This window comes from Pagrus pagrus (genome assembly GCF_965226575.1).
Source record: "Pagrus pagrus genome assembly, chromosome: 17".
Lineage (NCBI taxonomy): Eukaryota > Metazoa > Chordata > Actinopteri > Spariformes > Sparidae > Pagrus > Pagrus pagrus.
In genome coordinates, this window is record NC_140201.1 from 4,106,776 (window position 1) to 4,126,589 (window position 19,814).

The window sequence follows — 19,814 nt, forward strand, 5'->3', positions numbered from 1 at the left end:
AAACGTTAGCTTGTAACAAACTAAACAACGATATGTAACATGGTTAACATCATACCTGCAAATCCTCAGCATGTTACACTGATGGAATGTAACTAAGCATATTTACAATTAAGATAACTTAATTTATTTCATAGTACTGTACTATACAATTTTAAGGTACTTGTACTTTATTTGAATATTTCCATTTTCTGCTATTTCATACTTGCACTCCACTACATTTATTTTTTAGTAACTAGTTACTTTGCTGATTGTATGCTGCATTAGAGCTGGAGCAGCACATGTTTAAGATAACTTAATTTATTTCATTGGCTGATTAACAAATGTCTCCTACATATATGTATAATATACTTTTACTTGTACTTCTGATACTTAAGTACATTTATTGCCAGAAAATTACTTGTAATACTTAAGTACATTTAATATCAGATACTGTAAAGTAGCATGATATCTTTACTTTTACCCAAGTGTACCTTTTGGGTAGCCTTACAATGCTGTCATGTTAGCATGCTACAGTTAGCATTTAGCTCAAAGCACAGTAGTGCCTATGTAAAGCCTCAAAAAGCTGTTAGCATTGCTGTAGACTCCTCGTCAGTCAACATGGAAAATGACAGAGTCAGAAGCTGCAGAGATTAAAAAACACATGCTGGTGTTAAATATGTAAAATGCCATGTTGTACTGGAGCTTTCCTGTGATTCTCCAGGTTGTGTTAGAGTTCCATGTCGAACCTTTAAATCTGATGCCTCATCACAGCGATGATGATTGATGTGAAACAGAATCTTTAGCGGGCATGCAGCGATATCAAGTGTATTAAAGTCCTGAATTACTCTGTAGTTTATGTTTGGCTGCCGTACAGAACCGAATGGATCCATCAAAATGACACATGTGATGTTGTTCTGGAGAGATGTGCTGCTTGGTGTGGGTTACAGAGCAGGAGGTGACCCAGATCAAAAGTGGAGTGGGACACACACACACACACACACACAAACACACACACACACACAGTATATGGTCTAAAGTTCACGCACAGCACATTCAGACAACACACAATCCTATCTCACACACAAACACACAGCCACACACACAGTACAGTCCAACACTAAAGACTTGTGGTCAGACATGTTCTGTGCTGTCGGTTAAATACCTAAAATGGCCTCAGAGGAAGATGATTTCTTTTGAAGCTCAGGAGAGGACATCGAGATCTGAACCCACCGCTGGTTTCCTCTTTACACCTTCAGTCCGTCAGTCCAGCTGTCTGCCGCTCTCTTTTTCTGTCTGTCAGCAGAGCTAAAAGCTACTGCTCGATGAGGTCATGTCCTGACCTTACGCAATATTTCTCACTTCTACTGTCGGGGGCACAGGACTGGGGGGAAAAGGGAAACTGAGTATACTGGGCCATCATGTGAGGACAGCCCACAACGAGGAATGGGGTCCATGTACAATGTCTTTTTACAGGGTCCTGAATTTTGTGTTACAGCCTTAAATACTGTGACAGACCAGTCGTTCGGTAATGTGCATTCTGCAAACCAACAGTGTCAACAGTGATTATTTTAAGTTAGTAACATAGTTAAGTGACCGAAGTTAGGTACGTACAAATGTTGATATACTGTATGTATGACATGTACAAATTTAAACATGCCATACGTTTTATTTTGGCAACTGGGCAAGTGCCCAAAAATAAGAACAAGACATCACACGTCCTTTTATAGGATTTATTGCCTCTTTCTCATGAAACTGGTCATAAATCAAAAGTGTTAGTCCAGTGATTTTACAGCCAGAGTGGAATGAGTGAGAAATGGGAGACATTTTTATATTTGAGCCAGCGATACGAGCAATGTAAACACAACACACATATCAACATATCATATCAATCAGCCCTATATCTTGATGCCAATCAAATACAGTTCGTGTGATTTTATCACAGCAAATATTAAAAATATATGCAAACAAAATTAATTCACAGTCACGAAATGCTTATGACAATTCATATGTCAAATTCCTGTAAACACCATCCAACGTCACAATCAGCCGAAGCTTCTTCAGCACAAAAATTAACATATCATTTGCTGCCATTAAGACATTCATCAGATGAACTAAGACAATCATTTTGTTTTCCGTGCCATCAGTCCTGAGACCGGTGTGTCACAACTCACTTCACAGCCTGATAACGGCGTCAGGTAAATCCTATCCTTTCGGTAGAATATCATTTAGTATTAAAATAAATTAAAGGGATAGTTTGACATTTTGGGAATTATAAAATAAACAAGATATGTGTTAATTAGTGAGACTTAGAGATGCTGTTAGGCACATTTTGTTCCCTTTGGACAGGGCCAGGCAAGCTATCTTTAATGCTAAGCTAAGCTAAGATATCCAGCTGCTGGCTCTAGCCTCAGATTAAATACACAGACATGATCTGCTCACCTAACTCTCAGCAAGAACGTGAATAAGGGCTTTTCCCAAAATGTCAAACTACTCCTTTAAATTCCGAATCATTTCCCTCAGATTGTCTAAATCTGCTGTCAAACCTCAGACGTATTTCAGACTTGTGTCAGACAGCTTCTGCATCTGGAGCTGTATTTACTTACATATGCATCAAACATACAGGGCTGTTCTCGCAGGTAAACTGCAGCTCCATAAACAATTTGCCAATCAAAAAGCCTCGGGTACATTTCATGAATTGATTACATGTGCACTTCTGTAACAGTCCCACTCCTTCCACTGTGTAACAGAAGATTCATCTATCAATTTAAGTTGTCCAGTCATGTGGAAACGCACAGAGCACATGAGAAAGTCATGTGAAGTTACTTCCGCTCAGTCTGATGGAGCATTTGAGCATTAGCATCTTCTTAGCATCTTAAAGGTAAATCTGGTGAACATAAATACTTTACTATACGTTTAATGCCAAAGCGAAGCTGAGATTTACTCTGTCGCCGCTTCAGATCATCGCAAAAATGTGCCTTCAGTCCTGCTCTGGTTTACTTCATTCATCCAGTTCAAAACTGGGTTTTGGAAATGGGTGAGTAAATTGGGGTGAGATTCTGTTTCCATGATGGACTGGGGTGAGGAAGAAGTTTTAATTTACTGCCAGCAGACGAACACCAGCCACCAGATTCGGCAAAATATGACACTTAATTCTTAGCTTATATAATTCTTAAGAAAACGCATTGAAAACATGTCAAATGTAAATAACTGACAGAAATAATACATGTCTGGATTTGGCTGCTGATTCCAGTGATACAACAATAACAATAAACCTGCTGATGAGAAGCACGCAGTAGTAAACACAAATATGATTTCACACTGTAAACATAAATTTATAGATTTAATGTGCCAGGAAGGAATGTTAATGTTCCCCGAAAATTTCTATGAATAAATCTTACCTACAGTATCTTTTCCCACTTTAAGTGAGTTTACTGATTCTATAAACACTCTAAATACTGTACAATGGATCATTCCTGATTCATGTAGGGATAAATACCAGGCGATGGCGTGATAAAGGCGATTTAATCTGCATTCAGAGAATTTAGTTTTTCGTACCCCATAAAGCAAAGCAAACCTGAACATTTTGAGGTTTGCATCTTTAGATCCACTTGCAATATCATTATAAAAGTCAAACCACACTTCAGATCTACTATAGTTGTTTTAAATACAGAAATGTTGAGACATGGACGCAGCTGTACTACTCCGCATTTCACAGTGTGAAGGTGGGAATGAGTCCTTTAATCCCCTGATCAGTCTAAAATTTATACTTCTCAAAAATCCTGCATATGAGGTAAAAGGGTGTCGTGTGTCTGGAACAGTTCTTTCTTTTGGGTTCATCTTTAAATAAGTTAGACAGACTGTTGCTGTTTGTCATGATTAAATCTCTCTTCATTTGAAATAATAAGGCTAACTGACAAAAATAAGATGTAAGTGCCAATTTTAGAACAATAAAGACCATTTTCTCATTTGATTTGTGTCTTACAGTTCACGTATCATTCACTTAAGTTGAGCTTTTGCAGCTCTGTGCACATTATTCACAGCAGGTTACAGGAAACACTAGTATTTTCTTGAGGTGTGGCGCTCGGCAGTGCCTGCAGGGGGAGCTGTAGCAGTGACAAAAACATGCCAGGTCAAAGACAAAGCTCTGCTCAGAGAGCCATCTAGTGGAGAGGCAACGCAGACACATAGAAGAGGAACTCAGGTCGTCACACATAGCCCTTAAATACAACTGGAAATGGCTCATATCATGTCATGGCTTCAACAGATTAATGCTTCATTTCCTGCCAAGAACATTTGAAAGAACGGATTCTTTCTGAGTGAAATGATGTCATGAGTTGTTTCTACAGCTCTGTGGTGTTCCACGTTTCTGCTTTGGGATCAGTGTGTGGGAGTTAATCTCAGTGTGATGCACGGGAAGCTACAGACACAGATGCAGGTGAGATGGAGGTCACAACCGACGACTCAAAACTGGATCCAGTTCCCAGAGTCCTGCGGCCGAGACGGTGGTGGCACGGAGCTGAAAACACATGAAATTCATGTTGTTTTTGTTCTTTGTATTCTGATATTACAAAGTACTGGCTCGTAACAGTATCAGTGCAGCTCTTCATACTGAGATGTACAAAAATGCTTTGTACAATATGTAATCTGCACAGAATTTTACCCAAAACACATTACATAGTAAGTGCAGTTACTTTAATTGGCCAAAAGTATATAGACACTCATTTTGACACTTTGCTGCTCAGACATTTCACCCCTCGCTGTCAGATCTCCACAGTTTTTGCCCTAAATTATTAAGGTGTTCGTTTATTCTGTATTTTCATTTGAATTGTTCAATTGTATTAGATATTTCTCTGTAAATAACTTTGTTTGGTGTGGAAGAACTTGACAGGCCTGCACAGATACCCGACCTCAATCACATCCAGCACCTTTGGGATGAAGTGAGCGGGACTTTTATCACCTAACATCAGTGTCAGACATTACTTAAGCTCTTGTGGCTGAAGGGGAACAAGTCCCTGCAGCCAGGTTTCAAAAACGTGTTAAAAGCCTCGCTGAGTCACATATAGATCATAATTTCACACAGCGAACATTTACCGCTCAGGGTACTAAGTTTAAATGTAGCGCAGCTGTTTTCCAAATTGTTATCATTTAACTGCATCCTGATTGATCAGCAACTGAAAAGACAACGGGTAGTAGAATTTGAAGGGACATCGGGACAGATTTCAGAATAAAAATTAATTACTTTTGAATTATCTACGCATATCTTGGACACATTCATTTAAGCCTCAGAGTAAAATGCACTGGATGTAATCAAGCTGGCAATGTAACCAAATGTTATGCAACAAAGCACAAATGTCTTGCCAGTGTGTATTACAAGAAAAGAGTCATCTACCTTGCAGGAGCAGAGAAGTCTCCCCAGAGATCTGAGCTGGGGTTTGACTGAACCACCGTGTTGGAGTTACTAGTGTCCAGCTCCAACAGGCAGCCTGACAGAGAGAAACACAGAGCTCATTAACAAAAGCTTACAAACTGACACACATTTCGCTTCATTTTCTACCGCCTGAAGCTCTGATGACTCTTTGACTCATTTAACAGAAACTAATTAACACAGTGATTAAGAAAATAGGTCATCCCTGTAGGTTACCCACAAACTACAGAGATATCAAATGTTCTTATTAGCCCAAAGCAAATGTGCATGTTGTCTTTGATCACCAACATGTTTGAGAGTGCATCTACCTGTCGCTGTGTCGCCCGTCTGAGGAACTATGTTGTGATTGGATGAGCTTGACAAAGGAGGAGGGGCTATCTTGCCTCCAGGTGGTGGTGGGAGGAGTCCAAACCCACCTGCGCCTTGTGGGCGGGGTTTATCCCTCTTTTTACCTTGCTAGAGACGGAGAAAAGAAAAATGATATTCATGAAGGATTTCAGGAATGTTCATGTTTAACCTTTGAGTTTCAACCCCGTGTTTCTTTGCATCACATTCAGCTTACATTTATTTATTTACTCAAGTACTGTACTTAAGTACAATTTTAATGTACTTTACTTTTAGGCTACTTTATACTTCTACTCCATGACATTTTAAACAACTTAAACAAATCGTCCACAGGCTTGTCTTGGCAACCGAGAGAGACGGGAAGGTTTCATATTTTACCTCCTGAAACAATCTGCTCACATATGGCCACTAAAAAACTGATTAATACGTGTAAATTGTTAAAAATTGTTACATAGAGCCCCTTTGAAAGCAATGCAATGATTTTTCTTTATTTATTGGGCACATTTATAGGCTGCAGAACAGAAAAATTAGCAACTAAATGGAAATTATGACTTGATTGATTTGTGAACTACAGATGGTCCTCAACCCTTCAGATTTCTAGTTTCGCTTGAGCTCCAGTTTAAGTTTTATAGGCAACATAAAGTTATTTTCACGCCTACTAAATGCATGTGACATTACTGATTTATTATGAATACTTGCAGGCCAATGTAATAATAAAGCCACTGACTAGAGGACTGTTACTTTCCACACTCACAGCAGTCTCATTTTATTTTAATTATATTAACAAATGTAGTAAAACCTGAACATCTTGATGTTTGACAAGCTGGTTCCTACCCCTATGTTGAGTGTGATGGTCTGTCCTTCTTTAAAGCCCAAGTCCAATTTTGGTCCTGAATCACCAAGCTGGGCGCTTTTACTGAATTCTTTCTCCTGTTTCACCCATCTGCAGTGAAGGAGAGACAAACATCAGCACAGCTACAGAAATAAACAATGCATCTCAGCAGTTTTCAGAAAAACTACAGCATGCAGCTTTCAGTAAGCACTGTGCAGTGCTGTGCATCCAAAAGACAGCATCTTATTTTCCATCACAAAAGCCGCCCGGTCACCACTTACTTGAAATGGTCCTGCAAAGCAACGTTGAAATCGAAAGCGTCCCCTCGGTCCCCGAAGCCAACTCCAATGAAAGCACTGCGACCTGCGGACATGAGAAACAGTATCTGACATGAACAACAGCCAACGTGATGTACTTTACATCCACATGTTTAAAGAGGATTTAAAGCCTTCAAACCGGCAAGCTCAGTAACTGGTTAAAGTTGTTGAGATCAGACACATAATTCGTAGTCATTTTTACATCCTCACCGTTGTCATCCTGTATCCGCAGAACAAAGTATCTACTGGAGTCGCTGACCGTTTCCACTGCTATGCCAGGATACTCTTGAACCGGTGCCTGGGCAAACAGCTCCCCTGCAGGACAGGAGGGAAAACGACAAGATATTAATTCAAAATAGTGACGCATCCATCCATTTATCGATTTATTCCTTGGGAGTTGGAGTCTATTTGGTGTACATATTGTGTCCAATATATCACTGGGCATCTGACGGTTTGTGCTGAGAAAATAACAGTTGGCTCATGTGAGCTGCGATGCTCTGATGTAATTGAGTATGATGTAATAGAGTTTTAAAGTTCAGTCATACCAGAGACCTTGTCCTCCAGTTTGATGAACGCTACTTTGCCCTTGGCTGTGATCCTCATTCGCCCAGACCAGTCTGGACAATCCAGCTTCCAGTCTGCTGCCCTGTAGATGAACTGGATGTTAGACCAACTTATAAAACTGGTATATTTACAAGACATTGCCATTAACATTGACGTTATCTATCTGCTTTACAAAGGTGTGGTTTCAATTACCAATGTAGTCTTTGGACGTACTAGTTTTCAAATAGCTGATTATTCCAGCGTTTTGCATAAGTATTACTCATGATGAGAGAAGGTGTGAAGGCTACTTATTAGTCAAGTCACAGGACATTCAAATCAATCAAATCTGTGAAATCATCTCCGTCAAGAAGAGTCTTTTTTTGTGTTTTTGTGAATAATACACAACATATCACAAAAAACTATTAATGCATGTTTTTCCAAAAACATACAGTAGCTGATCACTTACAGCAGTGATTTCAAGCTTTTTTGGCTTGCAACCCTTAAAATTAAGTATTGTCTGTTTGTGAACCCACATAACAGGTAACAGTTTTGATTTGTTTCATTTAAAGGACTTTCACAGATATGAAAAAGGTGAAAACAACAAGAACACAAGACAAAAAGTCAAGAATTTGAGTAAAGTTTACATAACACAAGATGTTTTTTCATGTCTGCAATCCCTTAGAAGAGGCACAATGTACATTTGGGGAAGAAATGCAGACTGAGAATTTTGATATTTACAATGATAAAGAGGTAATAATAACTGAATAAAAAAGCTGTTCGCAGAGGAAAATAAGGTTGCCAGAACACTGTTTGAAGCTAGAAAGTTGGCAGGGTCCGCCACATATAAACAAATCAAAACAGTATGAGTTTGTTTACTCAGTTCATTAAGTCATGAAAACAAATAGTTTGTTTATTTAGTTTGATTAAAATGTCTTGCCCAGAACTACATAATGCAGCTTTAATCACATTGTGTCTGTTCAGATTCATCTTGGGAATCTTTGGGAGTCAGAAACCGCAAACTTAAACTACAGTACATACTAGATATTTATTAATGATTAGTGGTTTAGCATGAATATAATCAATCATTTCTCTTTATAACTTCTACACTGTTTCTGAAATGGTAAAATCAGGTCATATAAGCTTGCTGGTTGCCATATTGATCCATGTCAGAGCTCTTAATGGACATTTTATGATTTTTTTTATTATCTCTGGCTGCATGTCCATCCAGACTGTCTCAAACCACGTCTACCAGGGTTGGGACAAAGTTTTAATCAGTGAAGGACAACCTCAGGCAAAAACTATCGATCGCGAAAACAATATTTTCTAATCCAGTAGTTTCACTGTGTAAAGAGGACGTCCAAGCTGTCACACAGGCGTGTGGGACCGTCCTGGCAAATCGCCCGTATCGACCCGGCATGATGACAAATACCCCCCCGTCACATCTCTGACAGCTCGACCGCTCCGGACAACAAAGCGACGCAGACAACCAGCCGACGAACCGAACCGAGACTTCACAGCTGGCAACGTTTTTAACAACCGACGGTCTGCCAACAACACAACGTAAAGCCAGTGCCCCTTTATTCGTGCTTTGAAAAGCTGGCACCGAGCGGTGAAAGTGCAATGCCCGCACCGAGCGACACCAAACACCGTTAAAGCACATTTCACGGCGCCGTGAAACGACCGGCCGTTAATTCTTTACCTGTACGAGCGATTTGAAGCCCGCGGCGGGATGCGATAAACGTTGACATCGGGCTTCACGCACAGGATGGACTCGTACTCGCCCTCGGCCGCCATCTTGATTCAACTGTTATTGATGTGGGAGTTGTGGTTGTGACTCATTTATTCAGTTCTTTACTGAGGGGGGCTTGTGTGTGTGTGTGTGTGTGTGTGTGTGTGTGTGTGTGTGTGTGTACACTACGTACTAACCGCCAGACGGCGTCAGCTGAAGCTTACTCAGTGACCATTACCATCACAAATATTATAAACGCCACTTTTAATGTCATGAAACTGCTTACTATTATTCTGTTACTGGAAAATTACACGCTTCCGGTAAATTATTTGTCCAATTCCAGAATAAAATACGCTGATCCGGTTTGAAATAAACTGGTATTTTAATGTGAAAAAATAAAGTAATATCTCCTCAGGGGGCGTGGCCTGGCAGGTGCTGAAAACTGCGGAAGCGGAAACCGCTGCGTCGTGTCGTCTCCTCGAAGATTCCTGGAGATCTGCTCAGGGTTAGTGCTTTATTTTACCTGCGAAAACGCTCATTTGACTCACGAAATGCTGTACGAGCAGTGTGTGTTGCTTTTAACTCAAAGCAGCGGCTGTTTCTTGACATATAACCCCTCGCCTTAATTGCCAAAAGCTGATTGTTGCTGGCTTAACAACATCGCTCGACCGTTAGCCATATTGACGGCTGCTGGCCGTCTTCAGTCGCTCTCCGAGGTCCTGAAAACACGATACGTGACTCCTGACAGACACGTTACTTGCAAGCACGTCGACTTACAGTTGATACGGCTCACACCAATCATCCAGGTGTACTGTAAATGAGGGTTTAGCTTATATTTTCTTACGCCCAGCTCAAGGATGCTGGCAGCTAACTAGCTTGTAGCTTAGCCAGATGGCTAACTAACCTATAGATGAGGATACTACGTGTTTGTCGCAGTGGTTATGACAAACTGACACCACAGCAGGTGTAGGCACACCCTTAGTCTAGCTTTGCAGTCACATATGCATAATTGCCTGCTTGCTATTGTCACTCAGTGCCAAACCATGCCTCAGCTCTATTTTGTGTCGACTCGTTCCTCCCTGCAGGATCTGGTTTCTGTCAGTGTGCAGTCAGTCAGAAGAGAGACCAGCAGGATGTTCGCTCACTGAGCCAGCAACTGCACTCAAGCAATATCAACATAAATCTATAAGACAGCACAGACAGATTTTTTTACAAAAGGTGTGGGAGTTTGTATGTGTTTGTGATATTTTTACCATATTTTCCTTGTCTCTGTAAGCATTCATCTATGTTAACAAGCTTTCTCTGAATCAGACCGTGGTGGTTTGATTCCCCACCTCCCCCCCAGACACCATGACGTCCTCCATGCTCCGCCGTCAGCTGAAGAACCTGGTCCAGAACTACTCTGAGGCAGAGGTCAAGGTAAGAGTTTGTTTAGTCTGGATCAAGATGCATTTTTAAAAAGATTTCTTGAACATTTTTGCTTTTATTAGATAGAAAATAGAAGAGAGGTAGCAGGAAAAGAAAGAAGAGACACCGAGGATGACATGTACCTAAGGTCCCTGGCCAGACACAAACCAGGAATGTTGCAATTACATGTTAAACATCTTAAACCTGTGGGCCTCTAGCACCTCCCATGATCCCATTTTGAGATATCCACGACAGATTTTATATTTATCGTGCATAATTTATTTCAACAATTCAATTTCTGTTAAATTATAGTGAGCTATTCTTTTCAATCCTAACTTTCAGGTTCTTAGAGTTGGTGAAATATGTGGATGTGTTTCTTACTCAAATACTGATATGATGAATACATGCGTATTATTTTTGTTTACATAATGAAATGAGATAATGGCAAGAAGGGTCACAAAGTCTTTTTGTCACAAGCTGGCATCTGTGACCTTGTGACTGCCACCACCTTATATTTCCTAAACACTGAAATTGCTTGCTTTGCTTCTTTTCCAGGTGAGAGAGGCGACATCTAATGACCCATGGGGCCCGTCCAGCACTCAGATGGCTGATCTCTCTGATCTGACCTACAATGTGGTGGCCTGCAATGAGATCATGACGATGCTCTGGAAACGCCTGAAAGATGACAAGAACTGGAGACACATCCACAAGGTAGCAATAATAATGAACAACAGGTTCCCTGCTTTGATACGTATAACACCAGACCCACTGAGATGTGTCAGATGGATGAATCATAGATAATAACTAATTCAGTATCCTTAAATATAACCTTTTTGTTTTGGTGGTTCAAATGTTATTCTACAATCTTGTTTCTTGTGCAAACACCCTGGGACACAAAAATGATGTCCTCAGTCTCAGAAAAACATTTTTTAGCAGCTTTATTGTAACCTATAATAAGTAAATGCTGTAATAAATTAGGCTTTGTAAAAGAAGACTAATCAAAATAAACTATAACTCAACAGTAACATGGACACAAACAGGAGAGAAATTAAAACTTAAGTGTTGCTTGGCTGTGGTCAGGGAGAATCATATCTAAAGGTGACAGATGCTGAATTTCCAATAAGTCATACAACTGTATCTGTATGCTGTGTCCTTGTAGACACTTTGAAAATCACCATATGTTGTTAAACTCTTTTGATTTATATTTAGATTGCAAACTTTGCCTTTGCACTTGTTTTTATCTATTCATGCTCAGCTGAAATATATTGCCATTTGAAAGCAATCTCTGGTCCATCACATGACAACATGACATGATTTATTTCTCTAGTCTTTGCTAAAGACAGAAGGTCTTTGGTAAAGACATAACTGCACCACATATCTGCTATTAAATTACTGGTATCACAAACAGCAATACATAAGAGACCACTGTAACTTTACCAGTCATGGGACTTTGTATTGGCTCTAAGTTACACTCGTGTCCACTACAAGCATTGCATAATTTGAAGCTTTTGCATCGTTCATCTTTTCCTACCAAATTTGTGATTTTACACAGATTTTATTGTTGTTTTAGAAAACAAATGGATTTTCAGTTTATTTTTGTTTCAGTCATATGCATTATTGTTTCAAATTTTCATTCGTTGTCATACTTTTTTTTGTACCAGTCCCTGACACTGCTGGAGTACCTGTTAAAGACCGGTGACGATCGCGTGCTCCTGAAAATGAAAGACAACGTCTACATCGTCAAAGCCCTCACAGAGTATCGCTTTGTAGAAAAGGATGGCAAAGATCAGGTGATACATGCTGCCTGATTATGTCCAAACCATACAACCCTTTCATATCCATTAAAAGGATGCATGGAATGCATTAAGGTTACCAATTATTGACACTATAATATTCACATGATCTCAGTCCTTTAAACCTCTAGGCCAGGTTCATAAATAAAGAACGCTAAGAGATTCAGTCAAGGTTTGCTGTCTCAAGAAATGTGAGAACACTTTGATTTCAAAGCGGTCCATAGTAACGGTCTTTAACATGTTCAGACTTGAACTTGACCAGATTCGGAGTGTTTAAGCTGGAGTTTATTTATGTATTATTTAATATTGTTTCAGGTTTAGATTTTTCAGGCTTGGATAGGGTTTTACTTAAATGTTCAGAACCAAATCATTGTCTGATTTAAGCATATCTCTCCAAGGGTTCAAATGTGAGAGAGAAGGCCAAGGTTGTTCTTGTTCTTATGGAGGATGATGACAAACTAAAGGAGGAGAGAGACTTTGCTAAAAAGACCAGAGAGAAGACATCAAAAGGTTCCGCTGGTGAGTCCCTCTATCAAAAAGAAACACTACACTTAACAACACTAAACGCCCAATACTGAACTGCGTTGGTATAATTCTCCTTGTCTTCCAGTCTCCCACAAATCTCATTCAATCTCTTCTCCATCCCTTCTAACCAGCCTCATCCACGGACGCTGTCAAGGATCCCTCCTACAAGCCATGCTATGTTGCCGGTGCCACAGGGCTTCCATCCTTAGACAACATACCCTCAGTGGCTGACTTGACTGCGTCCTTTGCTGCCCGCAAAGAGGAGCGTCTTAAGCACGAAGCTGAGAAGAAAGAAACAGAGAGGAGGGTAAGTGTATAGGAAATGCAGTGCTCAGACACAGCAGGTGGACACAGTAGCATCAACATTATGCTGTGGAGTAAAACATAAATTGATCATCCCCTGGGCAGATGTGGGAGAACTTATAAGTACCAAATCCTGTAGGTTCCTGTATGCCAATTGCAAATGTTAAAACGGTTTAAATGAATCAGTTAGATCTTTTTTAAATAGGAGGGATTTACACCACAATTAAACCATAGTTAGTGTTTGTGCTTACTTTATCTTATTGTGCAATTGTAATTCAATTCTAGGCCAAACTGAGTGAAGATGAGCTGAAATGGGAGGATGCTGGCAAAAGCGGTGACTCTAAAGACGGTGCTTGGGGAGGTGAGGCAGCAGAGGAGGAAGAGGAGGTTAAAACGGACGCATGGGGAGCACCCAAAGAACCTAAAGAGGCCACAGATCCATGGGGCACACCCGCAAGACCTGATACAGCTGACACAGAAGCCAGCAGTGATGCTTGGGGAGCTCCAACTAAAGTTGATGAAGATCCATTTGCAGCACCAAAACCTGAGGAAGATCCATTTGCTGCACCAAAGAATGGAGAGGATCCTTTTGCTGCGCCAAAAGATGAACCCGATCCATTTAGTGCATCAAAAGATAGTTCAGACCCTTTCGGTGCACCCAAAGACAAGGAAGATCCATTTACTGCTCCAAAAGGTAAACCAGATCCTTTCAGTTCATCTAACAATGATCCGTTCAATGCTCCAAAAGATGATCCATTCAATGCCCCAAAAGCTGATCCATTCAATGCCCCAAAAGATGATCCGTTCAATGCTCCAAAAGATGATCCATTCAATGCTCCAAAAGATGATCCGTTCAATGCTCCAAAAGATGATCCGTTCAATGCTCCAAAAGATGATCCATTCAACACTCCAAAAGATGATCCATTCAACGCTCCAAAAGGTGATCCGTTCAGTGTTTCAAAAGATGATCCATTTAATGCCCCAAAAGATGATCCATTCAATGCTCAAAAGGATGATCCTTTTAACACCCCAAAAGATGACCCATTCACTGCACCAGCATCAACACCTCCTAAAGAAGATCCATTTGCAACACCAGCATCATCTAAAGACGACCCCTTCACTGCTCCCACAACACCACCGAAAGAGGATCCTTTCTCTGCACCGACTGAACCTACCAAAGAAGACCCTTTTGCTGCGCCAACAACACCACCCAAAGAGGATCCTTTCTCTGCACCATCCAAACTTTCGAAAGACGACCCTTTTGCTGCACCAACAACACCACCTAAGGAGGATCCTTTCTCTGCACCGTCCAAACCTACAAAAGACGACCCTTTTGCTGCACCAACAACACCACCTAAAGAAGACCCATTCGGAGCGCCATCCAGCCCACCAAAAGATGATGCTTCAGATCCCTTTAATGCTCCTCCAGTTAGCTCACCCAAAGGCAGTGCAGATGCGTGGGGAGCCCCTGCTAGCTCTCCACCCACCACTGGGTCAGATCCCTGGGATGCGCCATCTGCTCCAAATGAAACAAAGGCTGGAGATCCCTGGGGGGATGGGACAAGTGCCACATCGCCTGGTGATAATTCTGATGGTTTTGGGGATTCGTCCAAACCAGACACTGACCCTTGGGGAACAGGTAAGAAACAAACAAATAAATGCTTGAGCATGATGATTAATATCCTGGAACTTAGGAACCCATTTATCTGAAAAAATACTCTAAACTTGAGGTTAACTTTGTAGCTTTTTCCAAAGCTTGCCTTACTTGCCCAATGGAAATGGAAGTTGCTCAGGTGTCATCAGAACTTTAAATACATGATAACAACTGGTAATAAATTGGGGAGATTCCTGTACCAACAGAGTCATTCCAGTGGGACTTTATTATGTGATTGGGCTGTTGGAATATCTAGATTCTTGAAAGTGTCATGTGTGAATAGTGTGTGATGAACACTTTGTTGGTGAAGTGACAAGGACTCTGAGCAAAGGATTGACTGACAGAAAGATGGAGGAAGCTCAAGGAGGCCATTTGTATCTGACGTCAGAGACCGTATTTGAACAGAGACATGGGTTACAATCTCAGACCATAAACAACCACTTATAATATGACCGAAGTTTCCTACGTAGGTCTCATGAGGATGCCCTCCAGTTGCTAAAGGCAGCCATATGTGATATGGCTGAAAGCTCTGGAAAAAACACATATCCACCAAGGCCAAATAGTCCCCTTTATTCAACCAAGCCTAATCCAATATCAAACTCGACAGCCCGGTATCACTCTAAATTTTAAACCACCCATAACTAAACTTAAACATAATTTAGGATCACCAGATTTGGGATCTGCATCAAATTGTACTTACTAATAGATACCAGCCACATAAATATACCTGATGTTTTTCTTCAAGATGCATTCTGTAGTTTTTGTGTAATCCTGCTTGAAAAACCAACCAACATACAAACAAACGGACACAGGTCACATAGATAATAAGTGAACCTATGTTGAGAGTATTTTTTCACAGAAATAACAAAGTCATCAGGCTAAAATATTGGACTTAATCAGTGTATTACTGTTTTGTCGTCATTGAGCTTGCCTGTTCCATTTGCTCTGTCTAGCTGCAGCTCCAGGTGGCACAGATGATGCATGGGGTTCTCCAGCTCCGCCCTCAGACTCTTCCGCATCGAGTGACCCATTCGGAGATGGAGCATCTAAAAAAGCTGATCCTTGGGGTGCACCGAGCAGCACACCAAGCAATGGGACAGGTAAATTGCACTTTACACACTCTCTTAATGCATGCAATTGCAGTCCATCCATTATTCATAAGAATAGGATCTCGTCGTCCTCATTGTACACAGCAACAAATCCCCCGCTCTGATTTAATTAACTAAATCTTTATTCTGTGTAGTCTGCTAAAACTTCTGCTTGTTTTTAATCTCCCAGCTCAACTGAGAATGGTCACCCTAAAAACTTAACTGTTTGTGTGCCTGCGTCTGTGCTTATGTACATTTATGTATAAATATACTCTTCTCTTGTCTACATTAAATGGTCCTTTGCATGTGTGACCATTTTCTTCCATTTTCTCCATTTCACCTCCTTCCCATCAGTCAGCAGCTGGCTAACAATCCTAATCAACTAAACTTCTCTTCCGCTTTGCTCTCTCTTCCTCCCTGACCTGTTCCAAAAGAAAACACCTTTTAGAGTAGAATTGGACCTTTATTTTATTGCAGGAAAACAAACATTGCAGGAAAAGGAGACGTATAGAAAGACTGCATCCTTTCTGGGCTCTGTGGGGGCGTCGCTCGTTGACTTGGACGATCTTTTTTCTTCTCATCCCAAACCCAAACAACGCCCCCTCATCAACACGTTCGCCGCCCAGACACAAGCCATCGGTAAGGACAGAGAAAACGCTTCGCTCTGGGTGAAAAAAAACATTTTTGACAAAGGCCTCATGTGGAGTTACTTGTGGTGTGCTTAATTCAAACGGATGCATGATCGACCTCAAAGACTGGAAAATCACTGAGATACTAAAACTCAGCAATTCCCCGGTGAGGTTTCAAATGCATTCAACTACTGTTCAGCTGAAGTCTTCAGTCCAGAGTGAGACAGAGAGGGAGAAGGACATACAGAGAGAGGGGGGGACAGTATGACTGACAAATAGGTATTTATCATAGGTTGTATGGAAAAGCTTACTGTGATTATGTGTTTCACCTAACCATCCCTCCCCTGTGGTCTCGCTGTAGTGTATAGATGTTGTTGTGTATGTGTGTGTGTGCGTGTGTGTGTGAGCATTAGTGACCTATTAAAGTGTAGAATAGAGACTAGTGTATGTTAACCAGCAGATAATTAACTCTTGTCACCCCTCTCTGCTTTGGTGCATTCTCTCTTTGCTGGAATACTTCAAACTGTGTATCCCTCCCTCCCTCCTTCCCCTCACCCCTCCATCCTCCTGTTGCTCGTCCTAATTTCCCAGGCGCTTTCAAAGCCAGGGGCATGACATCTGGCCTTGTGGTCAGATCGGGAGCTGTTACAGGGGTGTCCCTTCCCGAAACACCAGCCCCACACTGCAGTCCTGTTGGTTCCACCCCGGCTCCCTTCTTTGGTGCAACTTCTCCCACTTTTGGAGCTGCTAATCTTTCCAGTGAAACTCCCCTATTTCAGCTACCATCATATACCATTGGCGTGTCTCATTCTGGTTTAAATTTGATTCACGCCGGTCAGGCGGCTCCTCCGTGTTCAGGAACTGGAATGGTTCAATCTGTGCCTGTGGGAGCGAGTCCACAGATGGGATTTAACATGACCCCCCGTAGTGGAGGAGAGGGAATGGTGCAGTCTGGATCTCTGGAGGGGAATCCTTTGGCAGACCACTTATTGGGAACAGGAATGGGTCAGTCCAGTTTCTTTGGAGGGAATCAGCCAACAGGCTTGGCTAACTTGGGAGGATCCACTCCACATAACGGGGGAGTCCCCCTCCGGCCACAGTTGCTCTCAGGCAGCATGCTGGGTGAGACGGTGAATAAAAACAACAATCCATTCCTGTTCTGACAACTTGACCTGTAATTGTTCCTATCTCGTACCTGTAGTACATTAAAGGACCACACTGGGTAGTTTTGCATGATTTAGCCTTCTAAATGTGTCTAAATGCTTCTAAAACATAGCCCTACGATTTTAGATCATTTTCCAATTTACCCTCCAGGCAGCCATTCGTTTTAATTACTCATAACGCCGGAGGTTCTACTTGCTCAACGGGCAAAAAGACGCTGACAAGTGCCGACTAGTGCCAGTATGGGACACACTGCAACAACCAGGGCAGCAGACACTCACTGAAAGCCCACTGAGTGTGTCAGGGCCCCAAAAACATATATAAAAACAGAAAGCAATCATTTGCAAACAAACTGCGTTTACCGACAACAGTTTTACAAAGTGTTGTGCCTCGCTCCCTCCATGCTTGTGATCGACTGAGCCTTTCGAGGACGCAGCTTTCATACCCAATCATGATACTATCACCTGTTACCAATGGAATAATCCAAACAGCTGTTTTTGGAGCATTCAACAACTTTGCCAGTCGATCGATGCCCCTTTTAACAACTGGTTTGAAACGTGTTGCTGACATCAAATTCAGAATAAGCATATATTTACAAAAATCAATGATGTTGACGAGGTAAGAAATTGAATATATTGGAATAAAAAGGAATCAAGGTTGTAGTTGTCCGGCTAAAACACGCAAAACCACTCATATGATCCTTTAATCAAACAGCTCCTCAGCTTACACTTGCTTCCCATTGAAATCTGCACATTTCCAATCAATATAAAAGCCATGGTTTTAATGTATGCAGCATAATATATGAACAGAAATACACAAAATATGTATGAAACTGTGCTCTAACATGAAATCTATTGGTTCAGCCAGTCCCAATCTTCTTCACGCACAAGTCTAAGAAACAGAGAGCACCAGTGTGAGTGTCTATGTGGAAATACTGAAGAGTTACTGTGTATTTTGAGTGTCTGATTCTGTGACCGGACCTGTAAAACATTAACAGAACTGATCAGAGGACGACGTCACTGTAGGTTTTCATGACGCGTGCATGTGTTTGTACAAGGCGGAGTGTGTGCGTGTGTCTGTGTGTGTGTGACCTGTCTGCACGAACCGTGTGTGTGCAGTATATATATATATATATCGTGCTGATGTAAATAGTGGAAGTAATCACAGATAAACTTGAAATATACTGTATATTAGAGTGTTACAATTATGAGTAACTATTTATTGATCTATTTATTGATTGATTTATTGCGTGATTATTTATTGATGCAGCAAAATGCCTCCAACCAAGACAAGTTCAGGTTAACTGTCATTACAGTGTCGTTCTAACTGGTTGATGGTATTGATCACATGTGATTGGCTTTAATCTGACTTGGCTGTTCAAACTCTGCATTATCAATCAACTCAGTAACCAATGGTGGCTTTTTCATCCCTGTTTAGATTTGTAGTTGTTCTGGATTCATTGTGTAATTGAACGTCTTCGCTGTATCCCCCTGGCATTGACAAGAAACAGAACTGTATTATTGTATGATGTTTAGCTGCAGTGCTGGCTAAATAAAAACCGAATTTGAACATATCAACCTCTCTAATGTGCATGCTGTCCGAGCGAATCCTCTCCTCTACGTGTAGGCATCTGCTCCCCATCTGGTGTGTGAATGATTATTTACTGAAGTATTTCAACACACACTTGTATGAAAAGGCAAATCTGTGTAAAAGGCTCCACTTTTATGTAGCTCTACAGGCAGGTGCTGTTTCCTTGTGGCTGACGATTCATGTTTAGATAATTTTTGACTTAAAGAACACGTACACAGTAGCGGGATTAATCCTAATTTATGAGATGAAACATGACAGCTCGGTAAATCAAACAGACAGGGACGACATTCTTTGTTTCATGGGCCTGTACACGTCTTTCATGTATTTTTGACTCCTTTAAATGTGAATTTTGATGGAAAACTTGACTGAAAGGTTCAGAGAGTGATAGTAGAGCAAGATGAGGATGAAAAAGTAGTCCATAACACTGGTTATTTTTTATTTCTCAAATTCGATTTTGTATGAAATTAATTTATTTTGCTGTGTATTTAAATTTA

General features: G+C 41.0%; 2 protein-coding genes across 5 annotated transcripts; one reads left to right on the top strand and one right to left on the bottom strand.

The window, feature by feature from the left end:
* Positions 1–1,695: 1,695 nt before the first annotated feature.
* Positions 1,696–9,469, bottom strand: necap1 (NECAP endocytosis associated 1). Its single transcript, XM_084380333.1, has 8 exons — positions 9,141–9,469; positions 7,444–7,544; positions 7,109–7,213; positions 6,863–6,944; positions 6,584–6,692; positions 5,713–5,860; positions 5,369–5,462; positions 1,696–4,495 (listed from the first exon to the last, which is right to left on the bottom strand). The coding sequence occupies exons 1-8, from the start codon at positions 9,233–9,235 to the stop codon at positions 4,441–4,443; spliced, it is 789 nt and encodes a 262-aa protein (XP_084236459.1). The 5' UTR covers positions 9,236–9,469; the 3' UTR covers positions 1,696–4,440.
* Positions 8,857–19,303, top strand: epn1b (epsin 1b). Of its 4 annotated transcripts, XM_084380295.1 has the most exons (12): positions 8,857–9,001; positions 9,586–9,675; positions 10,256–10,388; positions 10,482–10,589; positions 11,133–11,288; positions 12,239–12,367; positions 12,769–12,889; positions 13,027–13,202; positions 13,484–14,837; positions 15,806–15,952; positions 16,418–16,579; positions 17,161–19,303. In XM_084380295.1, the coding sequence occupies exons 4-12, from the start codon at positions 10,521–10,523 to the stop codon at positions 17,730–17,732; spliced, it is 2,886 nt and encodes a 961-aa protein (XP_084236421.1). In that variant the 5' UTR covers positions 8,857–9,001; positions 9,586–9,675; positions 10,256–10,388; positions 10,482–10,520; the 3' UTR covers positions 17,733–19,303. The 4 variants fall into 4 exon arrangements, with proteins under 4 accessions (XP_084236421.1, XP_084236423.1, XP_084236422.1 ...); XM_084380297.1 differs by lacking the exon at positions 10,256–10,388; XM_084380296.1 differs by lacking the exon at positions 9,586–9,675.
* The last annotated feature ends 511 nt before the right edge of the window (positions 19,304–19,814 follow it).